General features: G+C 42.3%; 3 protein-coding genes and 1 long non-coding RNA gene across 6 annotated transcripts in view; 2 read left to right on the forward strand and 2 right to left on the reverse strand.

The window, feature by feature from the left end:
- Window positions 1–13196, reverse strand: part of LOC143510530 (uncharacterized) — a 40523-nt gene extending 27327 nt beyond the window's left edge. Inside the window, exon 1 of the long non-coding RNA XR_013130017.1 lies at window positions 13002–13196. This is a non-coding gene — a long non-coding RNA (uncharacterized LOC143510530). The remainder of the gene's footprint in view (window positions 1–13001) is intronic.
- An 861-nt stretch (window positions 13197–14057) lies between these two features.
- On the reverse strand, window positions 14058–17820 carry gpx9 (glutathione peroxidase 9). Its single transcript, XM_076998481.1, has 5 exons — window positions 17686–17820; window positions 17357–17450; window positions 16403–16533; window positions 15909–16039; window positions 14058–14398 (listed from the first exon to the last, which is right to left on the reverse strand). The coding sequence occupies exons 1-5, from the start codon at window positions 17818–17820 to the stop codon at window positions 14341–14343; spliced, it is 549 nt and encodes a 182-aa protein (XP_076854596.1). The 3' UTR covers window positions 14058–14340.
- A 1223-nt stretch (window positions 17821–19043) lies between these two features.
- On the forward strand, window positions 19044–23607 carry fbxl15 (F-box and leucine-rich repeat protein 15). The gene is made up of 5 exons (XM_076999975.1): window positions 19044–19155; window positions 19829–19988; window positions 20212–20714; window positions 21022–21381; window positions 21655–23607. Exons 1-4 carry the CDS (start codon window positions 19088–19090, stop codon window positions 21209–21211), a joined length of 921 nt encoding a protein of 306 aa, XP_076856090.1. The 5' UTR covers window positions 19044–19087; the 3' UTR covers window positions 21212–21381; window positions 21655–23607.
- A 686-nt stretch (window positions 23608–24293) lies between these two features.
- Window positions 24294–25362, forward strand: part of LOC143510531 (PH and SEC7 domain-containing protein 1) — a 56166-nt gene continuing 55097 nt past the window's right edge. For all 3 annotated transcript variants that reach the window (XM_076999978.1, XM_076999977.1, XM_076999979.1), the window contains exon 1: window positions 24294–24633. The gene's annotated coding sequence lies outside the window, so the exon portion shown is untranslated. The remainder of the gene's footprint in view (window positions 24634–25362) is intronic.

The following is a 25362-nucleotide window of genomic DNA, read 5'->3' on the forward strand; positions in this document are numbered from 1 at the left end:
GTGACACGGTACACTTTGACCTGTCGGTATTTTATTAAGCGTTGATTTAAAAATGCAAAAGGAACGAGATGTTTTTGTAAATGTAACGAAGTGAAAAGTAAAAAGTTTTGCTTTGAAATGTAGTGAAGTAAAAGTATAAAGTCTTACCAAATAAAAGTACTTGAGTAAAGTACAGATACATGGAAATGTTACTTAAGTACAGTAACGAATTACATTTACTTAGTTACTGTCCACCACTGTATATATTAGATGCAAATCTGTGTCTAATCCTAACATGACCTTCACATGCTCAACAAACCTAAGTAAAAAAAAAAGTGTATCGCCAACAAACATTTTCTTGAATCTGAAAGGCAGGACTGTAATATGGCATTAATCCTGAATAACCAGTCTTGAATGCCACTGGCCAATGAGAGAGCGGAGAGAAATACACTGACGATTACCCAAAATGCTGTGCATCTGTCTGCATCCCTTTAATTTTGTTTTATTTTAAAATCTTTTCACAAGTAATGGAGCTGTATATATGTGCTTGGTGTGAGCTCTTCTTGTGGTTTTTCCAGTTACTGGTGTGTTATTACTTGCCACTGTATATTTTTTTATTAATTATTATTTTATGGGAATTTTGCTCACATTGGTGTCTTTGAGAGGACTAATACAGGAAATCAAATATAGCCCACACGTCTGTCCACACAGGACAGGGCCTCCTGGACAGAATGGTGCGACACGGACAGGACAGGGCCTCACGGACAGGACAGGGCCTCATGGACAGGAAAGGCCTCACGGACAGGACAGCCGCACAGTGGGGGAAAGAGGCGGAGATCGGCCCTGTTACCATGACATTCAGATTCACACAAAAATCAAACTCAACCAACCAAATTTGCTCAAAAATGTATCATTTGGAACGAACACAAAGCGTCTTCAAGGCAGAACTAAGCCAATGCCAGAGACTCGTATACACACTTTCTGACAAGGAGGCGAGAAGACAGACTTGTGAACTTTCCTTATACTGATGTGCACCAATATGTTTTGGGAAAGGTGTTAAATACTGCTTTTTGTACTTCAAATGGAAATGATTTCGAGGAAACTTTAGATGCATGAATAGACTGAATGGAGCACACCACATTGTGATAAAAAAACAAACAAAAAAACAACAAATGAAATCTATTTTAAGGCAAGATACAATATTTATCGTGTTCTTAAAAGACAAACAAACTTTTATAATCAATAGTGGTTTGTGACTTTATGCATGGAGTGAGCTTTTCTGTGCTCGCAGGCTTAAGGATTCATAACTGATCTCTGAGCTCCTCACGCAAACTACCCTCTTGACGCCCCCCCCCCCACACACACACACACACATAGCCGGATGGAATTTAATTTGTAGAAACACCTTCCACAGAAACTTCACAGCAGGAGGTAATTAGTGAGATTTCTTTAGTGAACTGCTAAGTGTCCTAACGTGTGTGTATGTGTATGTGTGTGTGTGTGTGTGTGTGTGTGTGTGTGTGTGTGTGTGTGTGTTTCTGTTTCTACCACTGCACCACGAGGGCTTGCTGCCATTCAAAACTCACAAAGGACCAAAAAGGGGGAAATTATACCCTCCTCAGAGGATTTAGCCACTTATATAACTCTCCAATTAGCACAAGGCTTCTCAGAGGCCTCAGAAACCAGTCTATGTTTACATGACTCAAATATCTGGCACAGAGCAAAGGATAATGCTTGTGTGCTCACATGACTACACACACACACACACACACACACACACACACACACACACACACACACACACACACACACACACACACACACACACACACACACACCTCAGCTTCTTAAAATGCAAGACAAAAAGAAAAAAAAGAAAAAGAAGAAGAATTTCTATAGTACAACCTGCATCTCTAGAGTTTGATCTCATCTGAAGTTTTTTTTTATGTTCTGACAAAGCCTTTGAAAATTTTCAAATGTAGGTCAATGTTTCTTGTTTTCGTAAGTGTTACAATTGAACACATGATCCTCAGTCTCTGAAGCTCACTTCTTTTGCCTGCATCAGTGGTGCAAAGCTCCATTAGACTATACTTTAGACTAGACTTGATTATAAGAATAATTTTCCTGAAACTCTTATACCATGCATTGGTTAAATTAGAGAAAATGCATGAATTTCAAAATCGGTAACATAGCACGGTAAATACACTTTTGTCTCAGTGCAAGATGAGTAGACAAATGAAGTTAAAACAAATTTTCCCCAAAAAGCAAAATCTAGGAAACTAGGAAAGCCATGTGTGGCTAACGGCAGAGCAAAGAGCTTCGATGAAATGGAAGTGTGTGCATCTCACCTAATGCTGCGTACAACAGCCTATAATATCTGCAGTCTGGGAAATAAAAACAGCAACCACTGTTAGTGTTTTTGCATTGTATGTATTATTCTGATCACGAATCCAACTGAATATTTTTCCAGATTTATAACTGTGCTCCTCTTCAGTGGGCAGTACTTCAGCTACTGCAGGTAAATAAGAGCGTGCTGTGGCACGTGAAGCACGTGAGGTGGTCAGACAACAGTGCTGACCCCCACTCCACTCAGAGAGCACAAATTCAGCTGAAGTTTCTTTTCTTTACTGCATTGCATGGGACTGGAACAATGCAGAGTGCTCTGTATAGACACAGATACAGAGATGGACTGGTGTGTCTGAAGGCGAAGAATTCACAGATAAACCATCATATAGTGACATACTTTCTTAGGAAAAACCCCTGAGACCGAAACACAATGGAACATGTTTGTGAAACTGTAACACTTTAGTGTGAGTAATACAAGATGAATACTAACTTTGATTTTTTTTAAATCAAAATCACTTAAAATCACTTGATCCACCTGCTGTAGTGTAGTGGGAATGTGATTGACCTGTGTGCGTGTGTGTGTGTGTGATCTTGCTGTGCCTCTTTACCTGTGTATGGGGGTCTCAGAGTCCAGCATTCACCCTGGCCACAGTTTCACTCCAATTATTCACTTATTCTGAGCCAAGAGGCAACAATCAGTGATGTGTTCACAGCCTAACAACCAATTCTGTTGACATTGTTTGAAGCAATAGATTAAGTAGTTAAGTCATCCTTGTGAAATGTGAAGGAATGGGTCATATATTAAATGTAGTACTATTCCAGAAAGGGAAGCCCTCCTGACAGTGTTATTCTATCTGAGATTATGGTGGGAACACGGACCTATAATGTTCATCAGAACACTTTTTTGAAGCTGAGGAAAGCATGCCCCCCACTGGCCACAGAAGGTAGTGCAAAATTCCTGCAGGTCTCCCATACTGCACCTCCTACTGCGACCCACACCCGGACAGGCACAGAACCATTGTGAACTTGCATGAACACATACACACACACACACACACACAAACACACACAGACACACACACACACACACACACACACACACACACACACACACACACACACACACACACACAATTCAAAAGGGTTTCTATGTGATAAGATCTTCTAAAAGCCTCTTCAGAAGGTTTAAGGGCCCTGGGTATTATAGCCTAATTCCATTTACTCACACACTAGCCACATACAACTGATACCACTGCTAACAACACTAAGATTTTAAAAACTGACACTGTATTTGCTAACTGGAAACTTTAGGGCCCAAACAATCATGCTTTAAGAGGAGAAATTCTTGAGAAGATGGCAGATTTGACTATTAGCCACTGCAATAAAAGTAGGACTATAATTCCAGGTACAAAATAAAGGTGGGCCCAAAGTAGGCACAGTGTGAAAAGATATATAAATGAAAGCAAATTTAGATACTGTATTGATATTTTTAACTGCCATACCCCCTGGCCTAAATCAACTCTCACTTCTAAGACTGGGGGGGGGGACTGTGGGCTTAAACTGTTTGCTTGAACTCAACAGGTTCTGTGGACATAGGGCCTGATGGATGAGGATTTCCTGGAGGAAGTATTTGTCCTAATCTGGAAACATGACTAGGGGTTCTGTGCACTCCCTGCACTACAGGAGGGATTAAAAGCTTTGCATCACACAAGAGAAAGTGCAAGAGCAAAAGTCAATCAAAACCACCCAGTCAAGCTTATCATGGTTAAATCAGCATTCATAAGGGAGGGAGCTGAGTGAGACATTGACTGAACTTGTGCCACGAACTCCAAACATCCAACATATGCATATCCAAATATCCAAATATGCATATATGACACAACACTACTTTTAATAAATCAAATATAAGAAACACCAGAGAGTTCATGGATGCTGATAGACTGATGTACTTCAGGCACCTGCCCAACCGGGGTTTACCAGAGACACACCCAGCAACAAAGCTATAGCAAACACACACACACACACACACACACACACACACACACACACACACACACACACACACACACACACGTGTGTATGTTTGTGTGATCTAGTACGTTAAGTTGCATTCAATGTTTTCCGGGTGCCATTTCTTCCACATATGTGCAAGTATAACTTTAAAGTGTCTTAAAGTCATTTACAGTCAGCTAGTAGTGTCAACAATACACATACTGCATGCACAATTACAAAGAAGTAACACAATGCAACAGGACTTTCACAACTCAGCTGACACTGCTCAGCTAATGAAAGACAAAAGAATGGTCCAGGTAGCAAGTGTGCGGTGCAGGTGTGTGGCCAGGCTGAGCTTGGCCTGCGGTCCAGGTAGCAAGTGTGCGGTGCAGGTGTGTGGCCAGGCTGAGCTTGGCCTGCGGTCCAGGTAGCAAGTGTGCGGTGCAGGTGTGTGGCCAGGCTGAGCTTGGCCTGCGGTCCAGGTAGCAAGTGTGCGGTGCAGGTGTGTGGCCAGGCTGAGCTTGGCCTGCTGTCCAGGTAGCAAGTGTGCGGTGCAGGTGTGTGGCCAGGCTGAGCTTGGCCTGCGGTCCTTGCAGCCCTGAGCAGCGCAAGACTTCACATCCTCACCTCACCAGCAGCCAGCATGTTAGCCACGTTAGCTGGCACACACAGCCACGTATGCCCACGTATACCCACCCACGCACACGCATGCCCACGCACGTATGCACGCATGCACATATGCACAAGCACACACACTTGCACACACATACACAAATTCTCACACACATATCCATGCTCATGCATGCCTACCTACACCCAGGCACACACGCAAGCATGCACACACAGAGGCAGGCGCACACACGCACACACGGGGACAGATGCTACAGCATTTGTTGACAGAATTCATTTCTGTCTGCATGACTGCTGAAGTATCCCACACATCATGCACTACTGTGTGTGAACTAACGGAATAACCCGCTGCCACTCAGCAGAACAGGTTGCCGGCACCCCTTGGCATAACAATGTGTTGTGTGTGTGTGTGTGTGTGTGTGTGTGTGTGTGTGTGTGTGTGTGTGTGTTGCACTACATGTAAAATATGTGCATTATGGTTCATAACACAGACTGGCCAAAGATTAACTTCCATATAGATATTAATGCACAGCTGCTTGAGAAAAAAAAAGCTTTTTAATAAAAGCATCAGTTTGTAACTGCAGCTCAGACGGCTGGGCCTCATTAAATCAACATCAGTCTGGAATTAACCTGCAGAACATTAGCCAGACGTTCTCACACATCCACACAAACGCGCACAAACCCACAAACAAAAATACACACACACATACAGCAGCACATAGATAAACAATACATATGGCTTTCTGTTTTATACAGTGTCTAATAAAGCCAAACATTATTTAGAGTTAATAACAAATAAATAAAAAAATTGAGTTTGGCAGCCCAGGGACACTCATGTCAGGTGTGAGAAAGTCACATACGGTACATCCATGTCAGGTTTGTGTAGGATCCAAATAGACCAGAAGAGGACAGACATCTAAACTGATCCGAGTACAGTACTGAGGACTTTGTTTAACCCATCCATTGATTAAAACTATTCTAAACATAATATTCATACATTACTTAAAACAACAATTGAGAACTATTAAGCAATTGTTTTAATCTGTTTTTAAATCAGCTTTTCAGAAGCTCTGAGTTCAAAGTTGTAGCGCATGACATCCACCCAACACATCAATAGAGTTAAAGAACTCAGCAGAAGTACAGCTCTCATTCACAAGAGCAGGACACTTCGTCCAGAAGTACAGCTCTCATTCACAAGAGCAGGACACTTCGTCCAGAAGTACAGCTCTCATTCACAAGAGCAGGACACTTCGTCCAGAAGTACAGCTCTCATTCACAAGAGCAGGACACTTCGTCCAGAAGTACAGCTCTCATTCACAAGAGCAGGACACTTCGTCCAGAAGTACAGCTCTCATTCACAAGAGCAGGACACTTCGTCCAGAAGTACAGCTCTCATTCACAAGAGCAGGACACTTCGTCCAGAAGTACAGCTCTCATTCACAAGAGCAGGACACTTCGTCCAGAAGTACAGCTCTCATTCACAAGAGCAGGACACTTCGTCCAGAAGTACAGCTCTCATTCACAAGAGCAGGACACTTCGTCCAGAAGTACAGCTCTCATTCACAAGAGCAGGACACTTCGTCCAGAAGTACAGCTCTCATTCACAAGAGCAGGACACTTCGTCCAGAAGTACAGCTCTCATTCACAAGAGCAGGACACTTCGTCCAGAAGTACAGCTCTCATTCACAAGAGCAGGACACTTCGTCCAGAAGTACAGCTCTCATTCACAAGAGCAGGACACTTCGTCTAAACCAACATCCACATCGGAGATCGGGTTCATTCTATGAATCTTTTCTTCAGGACAATTCAACAATATAAAAACACTTGTGAAAATTCATCACTTTTCTTTTTTTACTGAATTACACTGGATCTGAAGATGTCAGGGTGGCATGGTGACTCCGTAAGGTTTGTTCAGAGGACTGTGAAGACATCTTATCCTCTATGGACGTGTTCACACTACCTGACACTGATTAGTGAAGAACCAGCCAGGAGCAGCTGCACAGGATGCAGATGAAAATCAACCCATCCTGCACTGCCACAACAGACAAGGCTTTCACGAGAAAGAAAAAGAAAGATAGAAAAATGGGTAAAAGACAAAAGGGAGTTTACAGACGCAGCTGACATCTGTAGGCCACTAATCTCTTGACAGCTGAAGTGCAGAAGTGAATTATGAGAACATGCTAAACCGCTTCTGCCTTTAAAACATCTTTAATACAAATGATGGGTCACACAATTTGAACATGCTTAACTGAGGTGGAAGCCCGCCAGAATAAAAAGAGGATTTGTGTGTCCTTAGAACGTGATTACTACAATTTCAATGTGAATCCATATAACAGATATAAATGATTTTACCAGACACCTCTGACTTCTTTAGATACAAAAGTTGTAATTTACATAGAACAAATATATCCCAGGCACTTCAAGTCATGCAAATTCAAAGATTCCGATTCAAAGATTTTTTTTTTCCCAGTACATAGAGGAATCGGAGATGCTGTTTCATGCATACTTGTGGATGCATACTTTGGATCTTTCTTAGTCATTTTAAAGCAGCAAATGTAGAATTCAAATGCATGGAGCAAAACTTAGATTTATATCCATATGAAATAATATGGAATCTCCTATTGTTTCATGCTAGCTATAGGATTTCCAGCTAGATGTCAATACAGTATTTATTCACCACCCTTTAAATTACGTTTAATTTGATCAGAGCAAGTTCGTTCGTAACCAACACCACAATTACTGAAAAAAGTAATGCATGTGACAAGTTACTTTGTTTCCAGGTTGCCAACATGTTTTACTTTGATCAACTAGATTTTTAATGCAGCTTGTCATGTTACAGTTTGAGATATGAGAAAGAGCAAGACAGTTGAAATAAATGGATTATAAATAAAAGGATTGTACACCAACAATGTCTGAAACACAGAAAACAACCGTCACTGCCTGAGGTTTGTGTATTGGGTTGAAGAAAAAAAGAGAAAGACAGACAAAGAAAGAGAGAAAGAAAGACACTTCACAGAATGACTCCTCTCCCTACTTCTTTAACCTCATCTTAACGTGCCCACAATGAGGTCATCTGAAGAAATGGAAAAAAAGACTCTTTATGATCAAAACTACACAAAAAGAAGGACAGAACATGTTTATTCGTGCATAATATTAAATACTAGATTACGTCTTGCTTGGTTGATCCATAGGCGGTGGCCCAGCACACAAAGCCGGACTAATGTCATCATTAGTTCTGCCTCTCTGGTAGCCAGAGAGAGGCCCAATCCCCTCCAGCCATGAGTGAATGGGACTAAGAGATAAAACACATCAAACAGTCTCCGAACAGGAGCTGGCCCATCCAAGCAACACGCTCGAGAAAGTTGCTTAATTAGAAATATGAAAATGAAAGAGTAATCTGGTGCATCAGTGGAGAGAGCCTTTGACATCCCACCCCCACTGTACAGGTCTCTGATCAGTCCGATTAGTCTAAAATGAGCATGAGAACAAAACAGAACCAAGAAATTTCTTTTGAAAAATTCTAATTTGCAATTCAACAGAAATAAAATATATTTTTAACCTTTTTTGCAGCATGGACATGAATGTCTGGTGCATTCTGGTACATGAAGGTATTTCCTTCATAAAGGTAAAGCAGAGACAGCAAAGGCAGTTGTGAACCATTTAACCAATTGATGGAGCTATAGACAAATAACTAAGATGTATTTAAGTAGCATGAAACAGACTTTAAACTGGACTTCTGCCCAAGTCGTAGGAGTTTGAGTAAAGAAAAAATATATAGAGAAAATGAAAGGGAAAGAGAAAGAAATTATACTTAATGAGAGAGTTTATAAACACCTAAACCTACTTATGAATACGCAAGAACTTTGTAAGCTAAAATGACAAAGTATCTTTAAAGTGCTCAAGTAAACAAAACTATTGAAATATGTGAATTAACAAAACACCCATTCAGACCTGCAATGAAAATAGCTAACTTCAATAATCAAGTCTGTCCCTTATAACTTCAGGTCAAATCCAATCGTAGCGTTTACTGCTACAATAATTCAAAGCAAAGTGACTCCACTCGATTTCGTAGAGACTGGAGCGGTAGGCTCGTGCCGTAATAGAGGCATCCGTGAGCGATCCAACTGAATTGCGGCTCTTGTTTTGGGCGTTTATTTACGGAGCGAGATGCGGCGTTATTTATGGCTGGCCTGAAGTGGAGCTGACGCAGAGCCTCTCTGGTTGCCACTGGACACTAATGTGTTGTGTAGATGAAAAATCACGGGCAGATTCGAGCTGACAGAAGACAAATGGTGCATGAGCTGGAGTCGGGGGGGTAGAGGCAGCGAGTCCCTGCAGCCTCACCTCGCCCAGCGCCTGCCTGCTGCCCGTCCCTCTGCGCTGACGTGGGCTGGTCACTTCCTCATGCCAGCCCTAAATCTGGTCTGCTTATTAAAGAGTAATGTCATGGAGCTGTGGGTAGAAGTTTCTTACAAGCCCAGAGGGTTGCTGGTTCAAACCTCCTGGTCTCTTGGAGTGAAATGGGACCGCACCCCTTACATACAACACGGTTCCTCAAATATTATATTGCAATGACAATTCTGCAGGGCATTTTGTCAAAGCATACACTTTCCAGCAAAAACATGTTTCCTTGTATGTGAACACACCTCATATCTGCATTCTACCAGAAGCACTCGTTCTCCTGAACCAGTTCCCCTCCTTTTTCTGATGTTATTTAAAAACATGACACACTTCATATTTTTTTTTATGGAAAAACTACTAACATGAGATGTATTCTTTTAATAAATGTCAATTTAATATCAGAAAAAAATTTATGCACTAACTGTCGTGCTCAACAATAGGCTAATGAGAACCCTGTGTGCAGACTGTCCACTGGTAAATATGAATGGCCAAAACTTTTTGATGCTGAACTAAGAAATCTGCCAAAACAATTTTGCTTCCAAGAACTGGTATGCAAGACTATGAATGCACAACTCTACATGAACATTACTTTATCATCTCCTCCTAGCAGGTAAAGTCAAAATAAGGACAGGTGGAGTACAACGGACCCGCAGGAGCAGCAGATGGAGCTACCCCCCCAGGGGTAGATGCTTGCTGTCGCATCCCCCCCCCCCACTGCGCCAACAGCACCACCACACACGGCTAGCCACCGCACACCCAAACTAAGTTAGACATCCTCAAATGAAACCATTAAATACGACACAGCCCATGTCCTGTTCAAGATCTGAAGTGATGTTTCCTACAAGCCCTACCAAGGAAGAAGGAAGAATGCACCAAGCTGGGAGAGACCTGCAGAGTCAGTGTGGCAGAGAACCAGGTTACGCTGATAATGCCTCAGCATAAGAGGATCAGAAGGTACTGATCCATAATTTGGACAAGTGCCACGTTATTGACAGGAAGACAGAAGAGGCTAGGCTGAGCATGTCTGAAGAGATGGAGCTGTGCACTCAATCACGGGAGCCAAAACAGCTTGTGGGGATAGAACAATAAAAGCATGTTATTCTTATTGTCCATGTAGATCAATGGTAATGCGGAATGTTCTGCCGATGATGGATGACTCTGGCTGTGTGTGTTTAACCCCTTTCAGTGCCAAGCGGGCTCAGAGATTTCATTTGTTGTGTGTGCCTCCATGGGAACACGGGCCTGGGCAGAGGTGGTCAACATACAGAAAAACTGTTTTGAGTCCAGGCTATCAGAATCTGGGAAGCTAACCCTTTGAGGTGTCAACTGAAACACAGAGTAGAACAGAAATATAAACACAATTTGATGATATAAACACAATTTAAGAAGAATGGTATAAAAATCCAGCTATTTTAGTACAAGATTCAGTGCACAGAATTCAGCACAGTATCCCATACTATGGATGTGGAAAAAGTGCCTTGTTTTCACATAGCTAAAAATTATTTAGAAAGCTTCCTTGTTTGACAGTAAATTTATGAACTGTGAGCTAATGACCTATGAAAATGAGCACAATTTCTAATTAGACTACATGCACGAGAATGATGCAAACAAAATGGCAGCATGTCTCTGTGTCATAAATCATAGATTATTCAATTATTCATTCCTCTTTCTGGTTAGTGGTGTTCACAAAATCTTCTATCCTCTCAGTGACAAGGTGGGGTGGTGGGTGGTGGTGGTATGCTCTCCTCCTGACACCAACAGCAAAATCTTCCAGACTTTATAGACACACAAGGTCCTGCCAACCTTCTGTCCCCATCAACTACCCCCCGGGACGCTGGTGGCTTTGATTACAACAACAAACATCTCTGTCATGTTTCTGGTGGTGTGGTGTGAGATGACACATGCTTAGTTTCCAGCATTAAGCTGCTTTAAATGTCCATCAGAAAAAGAGTGTGGCCTAAAAATGTTAGGAGCCCAGTAATAAAAGTGTTTATGTCTTCTACCAGTGGTTTGCATGTGTGTTAGAACAAAGCCAATCTTCCTCTTTCCTTATTGGTCCCACCTCCTGGTTCGCAACTGTCACTCATTGCTTCTTGTCACTGATTGGCTGCTTCCTGTCTATCATCATCAGTATAAAGTTATACAGAGATGTTGTGCCAACAGACTTCTGTCTCACTTGTGCCCTTGCATTGTTCCAAGTGCAGACCCCAGTGTCTTTTGCTCTACTCGAGTTGACCCTTTGAGTTGTAAATACACATACATTTGAGCTTGGCAGCACCTGATGTCTGTGCTACTTAATAAAATTAATTAAAGAATGGTCTCCTCATCTCTGAGCCTAGACGAAGATGTAACAAAAGGAATGTGTACACTCACCACCAATGCTTCAGAGGATGCACATCTGGTATTAACAGACATAACTATCATTGACATGCAGAGGTGTCAATTCCAGGTTCAGAAAGTAAAAGTCCTCACCAGGAATTTGCTCAAGCTTGCTAGATTTTCTAATTAGTGCAATCCAGGTAAAATTAGCGCAATCAACACAATCCAGGAAGCCTGAGCAAAATCCTGGTGAGGACTTTTACTTTCTGAACCTGGAATTGACACCTCTGTTGACATGTTCAACTTCCATGGTCTTCCAGTGTTAGCTCTATTGAGCCTGGCTCTTCCCATTAGATCTATCTTGTTAGCAAAGACTTTTTGTCTGTTATTCTCTGTAAAAATCCGAGCAATTAGGCCTACTGATTTGCAGGGATCCACTGTTTGGGAAGAAAGGCTAATTGCAATTAATTGCAATTAATAATTGCTGGTATATCTAATAAAGTTGGATCTGAGAGTAAATGTGGATAACTTCAGGTTTTTTCCAAGTTAAACCCTAACCCTAAATATTACACATTTTAAAGTCTGAACTAAAATCTTCAGTGAAACTTCAGTGAAAATTGAAGAGAAAAATGTTTAGTCTAATCACAAGCAGGTCGTGCATCCGCGATCCGTGCATCCGCGCAGCCAACACGTAAGTCACATGTGCCCTGCACAGTATAAGTCACCTTCATGTCTGGGTTGGCATGAGCTATAGGTACTGCTTATGTTTTTTACCCAGTGTTTTGAGGACACCTCTCCACATCACCATCGCTGCCAGCAACACTATATTCAATAATTAATATAGGCCTACTGTTCGACATACAGTGCTGCGTTATGTGGTACAGATGGCGTTCCTCAAAAATCAAGTAATCAAATCACTCGTGCAAAGTATTGTCAAACTGTCGGCAAGAAGTTTAAAACATGCTACAAGTTTCACGCTGAACATATCTTAATGAATGTGATTTACACACATAACCCATAGTTTTAAATGCAGCGTTAATTTGTTTAATCCGAGTCCACAGTACCTGTAATTTCTAGACTTCAAGTAACAAAATACGTGGATCTCTTGGGCCTAAAGTGACTGACAGAAATTAACCAAAAAAATGTATCCACTGTAAGGATATCTCATCTAAACTGCTCTCCACGTTCTTCTCTCGACGACTACCGACTCGTGGCCTTAGCCTTCCCCTTGCGTTAGCTTTCTGTTATGTTAATGAGTCGGTTATGACCCGTGACTCATATCAACAATTAGTTACCCTAAAAACAAATTATTTATCATCCATTTTGTTTCTTACCTCTTCGTTACGTTGTTAGTCTTCCTTATACATGGAAGGGTTGGTTTACATGTTTGTTGTGCCCCCCTGGACCTTTCTTTTGACCCATACACAGCAGTACACACAACTGATTTGTCCGTACATGACTGGAACCTCTCCTTGTTTTGTGAAAAAGATAGAAGCTCCTAACTGATGGTTGGAGGACGAGCTGGCTGTGCGCTGTTGTGTTTTTATGATTTCAGTTTTGGCAAATATTATTGTTTTCTAATCTTATATTATGGGTCGGAACTGACCCTTACAACAGAAATGTCATTATTTTAACAAGATCATTTTATAATTTAGTAAACTTGTTTTTTTTGTTCCTTTTGTTTAAATAGACGTTCCTGACGAAGTCAAAAAGTCTTTATACAATTAACTCATATATGTAGTACATTTATGCATTTAAAACCTGCAAACGGGTCGATCACGACCCTAACACTAGAGGAAGGTTAGTACGGCAACTAGGCCATAAACTCAAATGTTTTGTCACCCCATTCGTTTCATAAAATCAAAGCAATAGCCTAATAATAATTGCAACTAAACTCAACAATTTATTACAAAACACTGACATCTAGTGTCAAGCTCACGTTGACACAGTGTTACATCTACCGCTTCACAGCCGCTTTCAGAGATTTTTGTAAAATCATGGCTCCTTGTCTTAAAAAACATGCACTTACCTTCTGTTGCCGTCTTAGCTACCTTCTTGACTTCTTCTGCTCTTCTCTTACTAACCTGAATATAGAGGTTTCAGGTTGGTATCTGGCCAAATGTTTGAATATAGATAATTTAAGCATTCGAGGGTTGTTGTTGTTTATTTATTTGTTTGGTTGTTGTTGTTTTTTTCCTGAAAAGTCGATCAGACCACGCGGAATGTAGCCTACCCCCTACAAATTGATCACATGCGCGACATATGTCATTATTTGGAGAAAAGCTTTGTTATTATTATTGTTAAACGGTTATTCTTTCGTTTACTAATAAACGTAAAAGAGTTTCAAAACTCTTTCAAAAGAGTTTCTATTTTCATTTGGTGTGATTTGTAGTCTGCATGCTTCAAGAGTAAAGTTATACCCACACTTTCTTTCTTTCATACACGTTACACATAAAAACCAAATCTCTGACACAGCCTGTACGGTTACACATTTACTGCAGTCTCCGTTAGGTTAGGCGGGGCTGGTCGGAGCGGGCATCTCTGCACGAACACACCGAAGGTCAGAGCTCCTCTCCTGGCCTATCAAACCCAGCTCAGCTGCTGAAGTGCCTTTACTGAGGGGTCATCACACTTCCCCGCCACTAGCTCAGACACAGTCGATGAAGGGTTCTTCTAAACAACCGCTGCTATATCTCGCTCTACCTCCTCGAATGGACAGTGGGGGTCGTAGCTGCGCGAGAGAGAAAAAGGATGGATTAACAACACGTGCAGATATGTGTTGCTTTGCATCATTTTCTGGAAGGAAACTAGCACCATAATTAAACCTGCCTACAACTACTAGTTCTAGACGAATAGCGAGTGTGAAAGCAACAAAGAGTTAGACCCTTCTGACTCTTTCCCTCCTACCACATTGCTGTCCTGCATCCAGGAGATAACTCACTGGCTAAACAATAACTTCCTCAAACTAAATCCTACTAAAACTGAGTTCATGATCATCGGCACCAAGTCAGCCATCTCTGCCCTTTCGAACTGTAGTCTATCTGTTGATAATATCCAGGTTGCCCAGTCTTCTGTTGTGCGAAACCTAGGCGTTTCATTCGACTCCTCTCTCACTTTCATCCCACACATAAACTCTATCCGTAAATCTGCTTTTTTCCATCTCCGCAAAATTGCCAGGCTCCGCCCCATACTTTCACTAAAAGATGCCGAAACCCTGGTACATGCATTTATCACTTCCAGACTAGATTACTGTAACTCCCTGCTTTATGGTCTACCTGCTAAATCACTTTGCCCCCTACAACAGATACAAAATTCTGCAGCCAGAGTTCTAATGTCCACAAAGAAATCTGCACACATCACTCCTATCCTCCATCAGTTACACTGGCTTCCTATCTCTGAACGCATTCACTATAAAATCCTACTCCTAACATTCAAATCTCTGCATGGTCTTGCACCCTCCTATCTCTCCAACCTTCTCCACCTTCATACCTCATCACGTCAGCTCAGGTCCTCTAACCTAGGTTTGCTCTCTGTCCCACGACACAGACTCTCTACTATGGGTGGCAGATCATTCAGTGTTGCTGCCCCCACCCTCTGGAATGCGTTACCTCCCTCTATTCGCTCCTCTGACTCTCTCTACTTTCAAAACTCAACTCAAGACTTTCCTCTTTTCTCAATATTTCCGCTCTTTCTAAGCCCTGTATTTTTCCCCTTTCATTTGTGTACAGCGACCTTGGGTTTGAGAAAGGCGCTATATAAAATAAACATATTATTATTATTATTATTAGACCGAGCTAAGCGAACCTTTTATTGAAATGCAAACTTTAGTCTTCTGCATGGCTGAATATTACTCATTTGAACTACAACACATAGTCTAGCTGTTCATTAACCTAATTACTTGACAAAAAGATGTATTTTATAGAACTCACTTCGTACTCATCCGTGCTAATTATATTAAGAAACATTTTGAGATCTACACTCAACATTTATTTAATCCATAATGTCTAATAGTGGTTTGAAGAATTAAGATAAATAAAATGTGAAATGTTAGCAACAACTGGGTTTAAAGTTAACTTATTTTAAATCTTTGTTGTGGTTGACCCAGATAGCAGCGAGGAATGTTGCCTTTTAGATGTTAAACTCTGGGCTGCAAATCCCAAATGAGCTTGCTGGCACAGAAAATCACAGAACATGCTTCAGGCTCGGAAGATTTTGTATTTTTGTAAACACATATTCGGTACCGTTTGTATGGAACTCCATCTGGCGCGATGAGGAACTTCTCAAAGTTCCATCGGACGTCATTGTCTCTGATGGGAGACCAGAACAGTTTCTTGATGTCCCCAATGACTGGGTTCGTGGAGGGTAGAGAGTCCTGCAAGAAATTGTGAAATGATGAGGGCCCACAATGTGATAAAGTGATTAGGGCTCATAATGTGATGAAGTGATTAGGGCTCACTTGGAATGATAATGTAATAGATTAGTCACATTTATATATGAGTAAAAAAAGAATTCTGATGTTAATGCTATTATAATTATTTGTTTTAAATAAAAGTTTTAAATGGAAGAGAAATGGGAACACTGGGGGTTGTGTTGTAGAGTTTTGGCCGGGGGGGGGGGGGGGGGGGGGGGTGCTCTAGTGTCTTATTGACCCTGACATTTCATGCAGTGTCTGTCCTGAGCAAAAACACACAGGGTGTGTATGGCGATGGTGTCTTTCTCAGAGTGAATAACTTGCCTTCATATAAGTGTACAGAGGGTTCTCATTCTGCCCATTAACTTTGATTCTACTAAACAGGGGGAACTTTGGAAGGAACCCGCCTCCTGGTCTCACACACCGCAGTACATCCAGAGTCTCATAGTCTTCCTCTGAGAAGGAAGAGTAGATAATGTAGTAGTTACATGTGAATTGATTACTATGAAACACATAGCATTGTACTAAGATAGCCTGGGTACATAACACTGTACTGTACTCTAATGTGTATCGCAGAGTGACATTTGGTATCTGCATATTTTCACCATGACAATGAGGAAGTGCACATAGAAACTACTTAAATTTATTTTGCTTGTTATATTTTGCTAAATAAGTACTGTTCAGAGTATTTTTAATAATAGTACTTAAATTTTACGCAGGTATTTATGTAAGGAAACAAAACGACTACTTAGTTTCATGTTTGTCATTCAAATGTAACTAGTAATATCTATCGCTTCCTCCCATATGTTTAGTGACGCTATCTGTCAGACCTCTCACAAGCTTCATAGTGTTCTTTTTTTGTAACATGTAAAAAATAGCACCAAATAACCTTGGTTTCTTACGTTAACATTCTGTACTAAAAGCTACATTGCAGTTCTACAGGTAACATAAGTCTACTTCTACAAAATTGTTTTTGGTGGGCTAATTATACTTTTGCTCGAGTTATTGTTTAATTGTTGTAATAGTGTTTTAAGAGTAGAATCATTGAAATCTTTGTAGTAGTGCCACTCTGTGATCAGGCAGTGTCATTCCCTGAACTCTGAGGTTAAATTTGTTTCATTGTGTTTTAGGGTATTTTTTTTATAAAGAACACAGTTATTTTGTTATTTCAGCATATATAATACAAATTATGTCAGTCATCTGATGAGTTGCACATTTTTGTGTGATATCATCACACAATTTCATACCAGTGGTGACTCACAGTGAGTTGTTTCTTACCAGGTGACTGCAGCCCAAACTGATTGCATGGGAATCCAAGAACGGTGAACTTGGCCCCCCCAAACATATCCATGAGTGCATTCAGTCCATGATACTGCACACACATGTAGACAGATGAGCTTACAATGTTATCATGGAAACAACTACTACTCTTTCCTGAGGATTTTCCGCAAAAGCATAAACCTTTAACACAGCCTTCAACACTTCTTTAGTTATTTTATCGCTTCTCTGGGGTATTTGTATTGTGTCTTTGTTCTTTATCTGTTTTGACAGCAAAAGTTTGAGATTAGATGGAAGTTTTCATACAGGACTTATACACCAGCTGGTGCCTGAGGAAGACCAGAAGGATCATGAAGGACCCCTCCCATCCTAGCCACTGTCTGTTCTCTCAGCTGCCGAGTGGTAGGAGGCTCAGAAGCTTTAAAGCCAGAACCAGTCGGCTCAGAGACAGCTTCTTCCCCCATGCGGCCAGGCTACTGAACAGCCAGTAATCTCGACTCTGACCAACCCACACCTTCCATTACATGCATGAGCACCACAGTACTTCTGTACTTTATTTCACACTGCACCTTGCACAGCTGGTCTATTGGACTTAATCATACCAACCCAAGACAATTCTCTACCCCTGCGCTCCCATATACTCACTCCATACCTTGCTCTGACATTACTACAGCATCATAACTCACTGTGACCACTGGCACATCTACACAGCATTATAAGATCCATAGCCTGTTTTACATTCATCTCCATTCCCTGTGCAATATCACATGTATATTTAATATATTGTAGATATCAAAAACTTAGAACAATACTTATTTTATTTTCATGACTACTGAGTAAGTTTTTAATGTACATACACTAGCTTAATTGTTTGTAATTTATTGTAAATATTGTCGCTGCAAATTGTGGAACTTGCACACAAGTTTTTCACTCACCGGTGTACCTGTACTCTGGTGATGTGACAATAAATCTGATTTGATTAGAATTGTCCAGAATTGTACTTATTTAAATGATTATATCAGGAGTTCTGTGAAAGATGCAATTCAGAGATCAATAGACCCAGCACGCAGTTACCTCCTCAGTAGTGGAACCTCAGAAGGTGGCCACGTTCACGATGAGGAGAACCTTCCCCTTGTAGGCTTTGAGTGGAACAGGCTTCCCTTCTAGAGAATCCATGGTGAAATCATAAACAGAGTTTCCAGCCATATCCCTGCCAAGGAGTCACACGTTGATGTGGTACAGCACACTGGTTAGCCCACAGTACCCTCCAGCTGAGCTTCATTCAGAGTGCCACAGGTCCATGGCTCAGCAATCATTCTGCATCACTGCCCCCTTTGGAACTTTACCCCTATGGGGGAACAGACAAACAAACGTTTTGTTCTGTATTTGCATAGGTAGCAGATCTGGCTCATGATGCCAGCATTCTTGTGGACATCCAATAGAAAATAGAAATTGAAAATGTCTAAATGTGTAGCCTCTCATCTATCCAGGTGTTTATGTGACAGTGTAATTTTAGTATGTACATACGCAGTTGTCACATGACTCGTGTTGCTTTGATGGTTGTCAATTCTGAGTTCCCTGTTCAGTACTACAAGACATTCAGTAGTGTGCTAAGGTAAATAATGTGCTAAGGTCTTCCGGGGCCATTTAAAACCCCAAACACTAGATGGCAGTATTGGACATACAGCGAAATGGGCCGGAACGTAAAGAAGCAGGTCAGCAATTCTAAACATGACAAATTCAGCTGCCGCTTACATTGCAATGGATGCAAAATCGGATGAACGGCATGAAGGATCCAAGTACGGATGAATATTTACACCAGACTGCTGTATCTCTAATAGAATTACAAATATGCGTGGTAGTTTGTAGCGGACGCCTGAATATAAACTTCCTGGGTTTGTATTTAGAGCTGAGGCGGTAGCTAACGGCGGCTAGACCCAGCGACCCAGCTAGGGTTATGTTGGGGAGCTCTCTCTCTCTCTCTCTCTCTCTCTCTCTCTCTCTCTCTCTCTCTCTCTCTCTTTCTCTCTCTTTCTCTTGTCTAGAAAAATCCATGGTATGAAACATGTGATACACGTCCTTGTTGTCCTGCTCATTGGTAGCTTTAGCATAACCAGCGAGCTAGCCAAAGTCCTATAATGGTACGATGTGCTTCTCGTAGGAGCAGGACCGTCATTAAACAACAACATCTTAAGGTCATGTTCATTAAACATGTCTCAGTGCGATGTCAGTTCGGTTGGATATTTAGCCACGAGGCCTAATAATGGCATTTTTTAGGCTGTGGTGCTCAAGTGTATAAAGTAACAATACAATGTGCTTTAGTTTTAACTTGTGATAAAGCACTTCAGACCACGGGCATGTTTCTGTGCTTTCTGACTGCATAATCAACTGTTATGATGGTGACATCGTTTAATGTCCCGTCTTGGTTGTGGGTGTAATGCAGATGTGTGGCTGTCTCTTGGTGCATTGCAGGTATCAGCTGTTGGATCTTCCCTGGGAGGATGTCCTGGTGGCACACGTACTTTGCTACTTACCTTTACGGCACCTGCTCAGCCTTCAGTGCGTGAGCAAGAGCTTCCGCTCGCTGGTGCAGGTTTACCTGGCCAACTGCCGCACATTTGATCCTGCCCAGGTGAGCAGCATCACCTGCTGAATGCGTATCGCATGGCCGTCTGTGTAGTTTCATTTGCTTTCATGCCTGTTCATGCTGAGGTGGGAGTGGGTTTCAGGATGTGCTCAGTTTTGTGTTCCAGAATCCTTTTTGTTTGTTTGAGTTGTGTAGCATTTCCTTTGGGGCACCTGGTTCATCTGCCATCCAATCATCTCTCAACATTCCCACCTCTACCTATCTCTAGACAGGTCCTCGTATCCCAAAAGAAGCCTTCAGCTCCATGCTCCGCGACAACACCGTCCTCCACACCCTGTCCGTTAGCAGCTGCTCTGACTGGATCACAGACAAGGAGCTGCTACCCGTGGTGGGCCAGAACCAGCAGCTGCGAAGTGTGGACCTGCGGGGCTGCTCCCTGCTCACCCGCCATGCCTTGGTGGCACTGGCACTGGGCTGCCCGCGTCTGCAGCACCTGTGCCTGGCGCACTGTGAGTGGGTGGACGGCCTGGCCCTGCGGAGCCTGGCTGACCGCTGCGCCCACATGCGTTCCCTGGACCTCACCGCCTGCCGGCAGGTGCGTGACGATGCCGTAGGGTACGGGGCGGCTCGGTGGCCTGGTCTGCGCTCGCTGTCCGTGGCGGTGAACGCCAACATCACCGACGCTGCCGTGGAGGAGGTGGCCAAGCGCTGTAGGGAGCTGGAACACCTCGACCTGACGGGATGCCTGCGGGTACGGAATGAAGCCATCAGGTGAGATCGGGGGTGTGGCTTGAGTGGGGGGAGGAGCAGGGACATAGGGGGAGGGGCAGATCCCAAAATAGAACACCAGTGTGGTTCCTGGTGTGTAAGAAGTTGGCACATGTCAATCCCCCCCCCACACATACACACACAATGGGGCATACACCTTGAAAATGACATTTCAGTTGAGCTTCTGTAATTCTCACTAGTATGCATGTATGTTTAGATTGCTGCATGAAGTTTTGTTGCTCTTATGAGATGAGCTGGTCTAAAGTGTGTGTGTGTGTGTGTGTGTGTGTGTGTGTGTGTGTGTGTTTAGGACCGTAGCTGAATACTGCCCTAAACTGCAGTCTCTAAAGGTGAATCACTGTCACAATGTTAGCGAGTCCAGTTTGGGTGTGCTCCGAAGGAGGAATGTAGAGATCGATGTGGAACCACCCCTCCAGAGGGCGCTAGTGCTGCTACAGGACGTGGTGGGCTTCGCCCCCTTTATCAACCTTCAGATTTAACACCGCCACAAGCATATGGGCCCATGTGTATCATATATGTCAGAGTAATAATGCAGACCTGCAAGCAATTCCTCTGTCCAGACATCATTAGGACATAAGTGATCCTAAGGGAGGAGATCTTCAGGGATATATGGTACACATGACCCTTGGACCAGTCTAGCTGAACCACGGTGAGTACCTCTCCCTAGTTTAAATCTTAATATTCCTGAATGACTGTGGAGGCAAACACTCTAGGCTTGTGATCAGTTGTGTGTGTGTAAAGCTGAAAAGGAATCAATGAATAGAATGTATTGGATGGGGGTGCTTAGATGGGTATGACAGTCATGTGTGAGATGCAAAAAACAGGATTTGCTGCTTATTATTGCCAGAATGTTCTGTGTGCATAGATGACTGAAGGCAAGAAACTTTTGAATAAAGGCATTCTGGTGTATTGCTAATTTCAGGTATTCCATTCATGGTGTGGATTTCAACTCCAACTCCTTGTGCTGGCACAGTGCATGAAGAATGTACACTGTCTCCACAAACCCGGGAGTACTTCATGTGATATGGAACAGTCCAACTTCAGTCCTGGGGGCACCACCCTGGTCCAAACCAATTTCGCATCATGGAGGGCTTGGTAATTGGATATTGGATGTGTTAATATACTGAACACACTAAACCATACAGTACTGCAACTATCCAGATCTGGAAGCTCGCAAAGCTGTTTTAAGAGGATATAATTTTTTTCCCCCCAGAGTTTCTGAACATTTACCTGATCCGTCATACATGAGATGTGCACGTGTAAATGTAAGGTTCTTATAGCAACGAGGCTGTGTTATGTTTATATAGCTGATTTGTTCTCTGGAGGCACAATTTAATTGTGGAAAATGCTTAAGATTTTATTTATTCTGACCATTTTTTTCTTTTTTGTGAACAGAAGGCTCTGTCTAAATTTGCACTTATGAGAGGTTGAGAAAAACCAGTTGCACTTTTAGAGTGTCTGCTTTGCTTTTTCAGAGGTGCTACCACTCGTGTTGCACCTCACTGAACATGGCTGACTGTCCTAGTGTTTGTGTACCAGTACACACACCTTTTACACACCGTCATTAAATCCCCAAAGCAGTTGTTATTTCTACAAAACTTTGCTGTCATCCTGTAGCTTATTCGTAGCTCTCAGAAATTACAAGCAGCCTTAGTTTCTCAGTTAACTGCATTCTGACCTCATGAGAGTGATGATTTCACTAGTACAGCTAACACAGAGTCTACAAGACTGTGGGAGAGTTCAGTCCTAAAGTCTGATCTTCATAGCTTTCATTTAAAACCCAAAGCTTTCGTGTAAAATGTATTGAAGAGGATTATAAATGCATGTATACACACATGCTACCAGTCAAATGTTTGCACACACCCACACTCTGATTAATTTTAGTATATGCTTTAATTTTAGATTAATCAATTCAATTTGGGTAAGGCTAAAGTTTAGAATGAAAGCTAGTAGTCTTTATTGTGTGCACATATATACACAGATAATGTATGTGTATGAAAAACGCATATTCGGTGTGTCCAAAGGTTTGCCTGGTATTGGTAATTAATTTGCAATATTTACATTTACATTGCAAATGTAATTTGCAATATTGAAGGCATCTGCAGAAAGGACTTTTTGGACAGAGCGCCATTAGCTGTTCAAGCAAAGTGCTTGAGGATAAAGTCAGTTCGTGTTCAAAACGTGCATTGTATTTCTTCAAAGTCAAGATTTTAAACAGTTGTGTATGTGTGTGTTAAAAAGCTACTGCATATGTGAGAGTATATATAATTACTGTCTTGCATAAGATTAATGTCTTACAGAATTGCTTTAAGGCTTGCCATTGACAGATGGCATAAAGGATTTAATTTTGCCTTCAGTAGATACGGGCTGCTGACGACTCATCACAACCCCGTGCTTTACACGTGTTCTCTCAACATATTCTCTGTTGACGCTGACATTGACATTCAAATCAACATGTAATGTAACAGTTGCAATCCCTACCGGTCACGAAGGACGGCGATGCCGCCGTTGGTAGACGTGTCCCAGTTCCACCGATTCACCTGCCGTGTTCAGTGAGAAGCGACTAATGTGTTGATGAAGGTTTGTCGGAGGAGCGAAACCATCACGCACGGCGCTGGATGTCTGGCTGGCGGTGAAGGACAACGCTGCACTATTGCATATTATAAACCATGGACCGCACACGTGCGCTGCTTCGCTTCAGTGTCAAGGTTTTAATGATTGTAGCCTATGTTTAAAACGTGTTTAAAACGTATTGTAAAACGTGTAGCTAATTCTGAAAGGACTTGAATGAGGAAATATATACTCTTACACATTATAAACGAGTTTTTATTGGTTTATTTTATGACCAGCCATAGTAAGTTTGTTTATGGTGTATTTCAATCACGATGATTGATTTGAAGTTGTGATACTTTTCCAGGCACTGCATCCTTTACAGTGAAATATATATTTAAGCTTCGCGTTACCTGTGTCGTGACTCCTGAGATGAGTTCATAGCGCAGCGCTGAAACTCTATTTTAAGATTCTCGTAGCTACCACCAAGTGGACACAAGAGGACAGCAGAAGCCATTCGATGCTTGTCTTCATTTTCCTTCGATCTTTTTTAGTCTACTTTTGCAGGCTTCCACATTTAACGTTGGTCCCATTATACCACTGTCAATATGTGCAAGTAAAAGTTCAGAGGTTTTGAAATTTCATCTGATCTGTAAATAATGATCTAACGCGGCCTGAAATCTGAAGCTGCAAATTCTGATGGACGTATTAGATTTTTAGGCTTCGTTATAATATTTAATAATGCTGACAGTGACATAAATCATAAACCTGTTTGCGAGCAAAGTATATTTAAGTGGTTGCTCTGCAAGATGCATAAAGGTTGCTTTAATCTCTGTTGTACATTCTGTTTTAAATCATTCTTTTTTAATTAGGACTTTAACGATTTCTAATCAAGTTTGCATCCATCGGTTGACCTAAAAGACTCGTCACACCTGAAAAAGACAACATTTTAGTGTGTGAGAGCGCGGTCTTCATTGAGCATGCTCCTTCCCACCGGCGGGGAGGGTGAGAGAGTGCGGGAGTGTGTGTGCGGTGTGTCTGGTGCTATGAGTTGGTGACAGTGTGTCCTCCCTCACTTGTGCCCGCCACAACTCGAAAATAAAGCAAGAGCGGGAGCGCTGTCCGTTTCAGAACCACCAGTCCCAACGATACCGCCCCCAAAACCCAGATACGGTGCAGCCTCGTCCTGCGGGGATCAGAGAAGTGGGACCTAGCCGTCTGATGCGGACTGCAGTAGCCAAAGCAGCGTGTTGCCTTGCGGTGGTCGCTGTAGACTTCACACCTTCCCGCATTCAGCACACGCGGCAGCTGGAAGGACGCGGTCTGCTCACAACGTTAACTCCGTTCACGGGTAAGAGACGCGATTATCCCCCGGGCTGATCCCTTGAGCTGCTGACCTACACCGCTGTTGTGTGCATTTATGTTATTGATAACGAGAACCGGAGTGCGTTGGGTGGTTTTGCATAAATAAGTAAATAAATAAATAAATAAATAAATAAAACAAAATGTGAGCATTACATTAGGTTTATGACTTAAAGAAACTGCCGGGTTCGTGTTTAGTTCCCATCGAGTTTGTGCGTTTCTGGGACGTGGCCCTGCTGCCTGGTCGTTTATGAAAGGTCATCAAATAAACGTGTGTATTGGCTCGTTGATTAGTTTGTGAAGGTGTCGTGGTGCGTGCCAACGTGTCGATTCGATGTCAAATTCATAGACAAGTTTTTGCGAGCGCCTCAACCAGTTGAGTGAGACTGGAGGTCATTTAATTGTGAATGCGGCGAGAGAGACAGTGTGCTGCATTCGCTTAGCATCCCTGTCATCCAAAGAAACGTACTCGTGTCTGGACAGAATGCCGTCTACATTTGCACTGACACCGTTTGACGGTGGCATTGCCGGAGTAAAGGAGACTACCCTGGGCTACAAGTTGTTGACGTTTTCCCCAATAACATCAGGAAGACTAGCCCAGGATGTGTTGCATGTCTATTCGGGAAACTGTTCTTGAACAGCGACTAAGGTAGTCTTTTGGACAGAACCAGGCTCGAGCTGTCTGCCTTTTTGCCTAATAAACAGGTTGCGATTCACG

The sequence above is a fragment of the Brachyhypopomus gauderio genome, chromosome 3 (assembly GCF_052324685.1).
Source record: "Brachyhypopomus gauderio isolate BG-103 chromosome 3, BGAUD_0.2, whole genome shotgun sequence".
Classification (NCBI taxonomy): domain Eukaryota; kingdom Metazoa; phylum Chordata; class Actinopteri; order Gymnotiformes; family Hypopomidae; genus Brachyhypopomus; species Brachyhypopomus gauderio.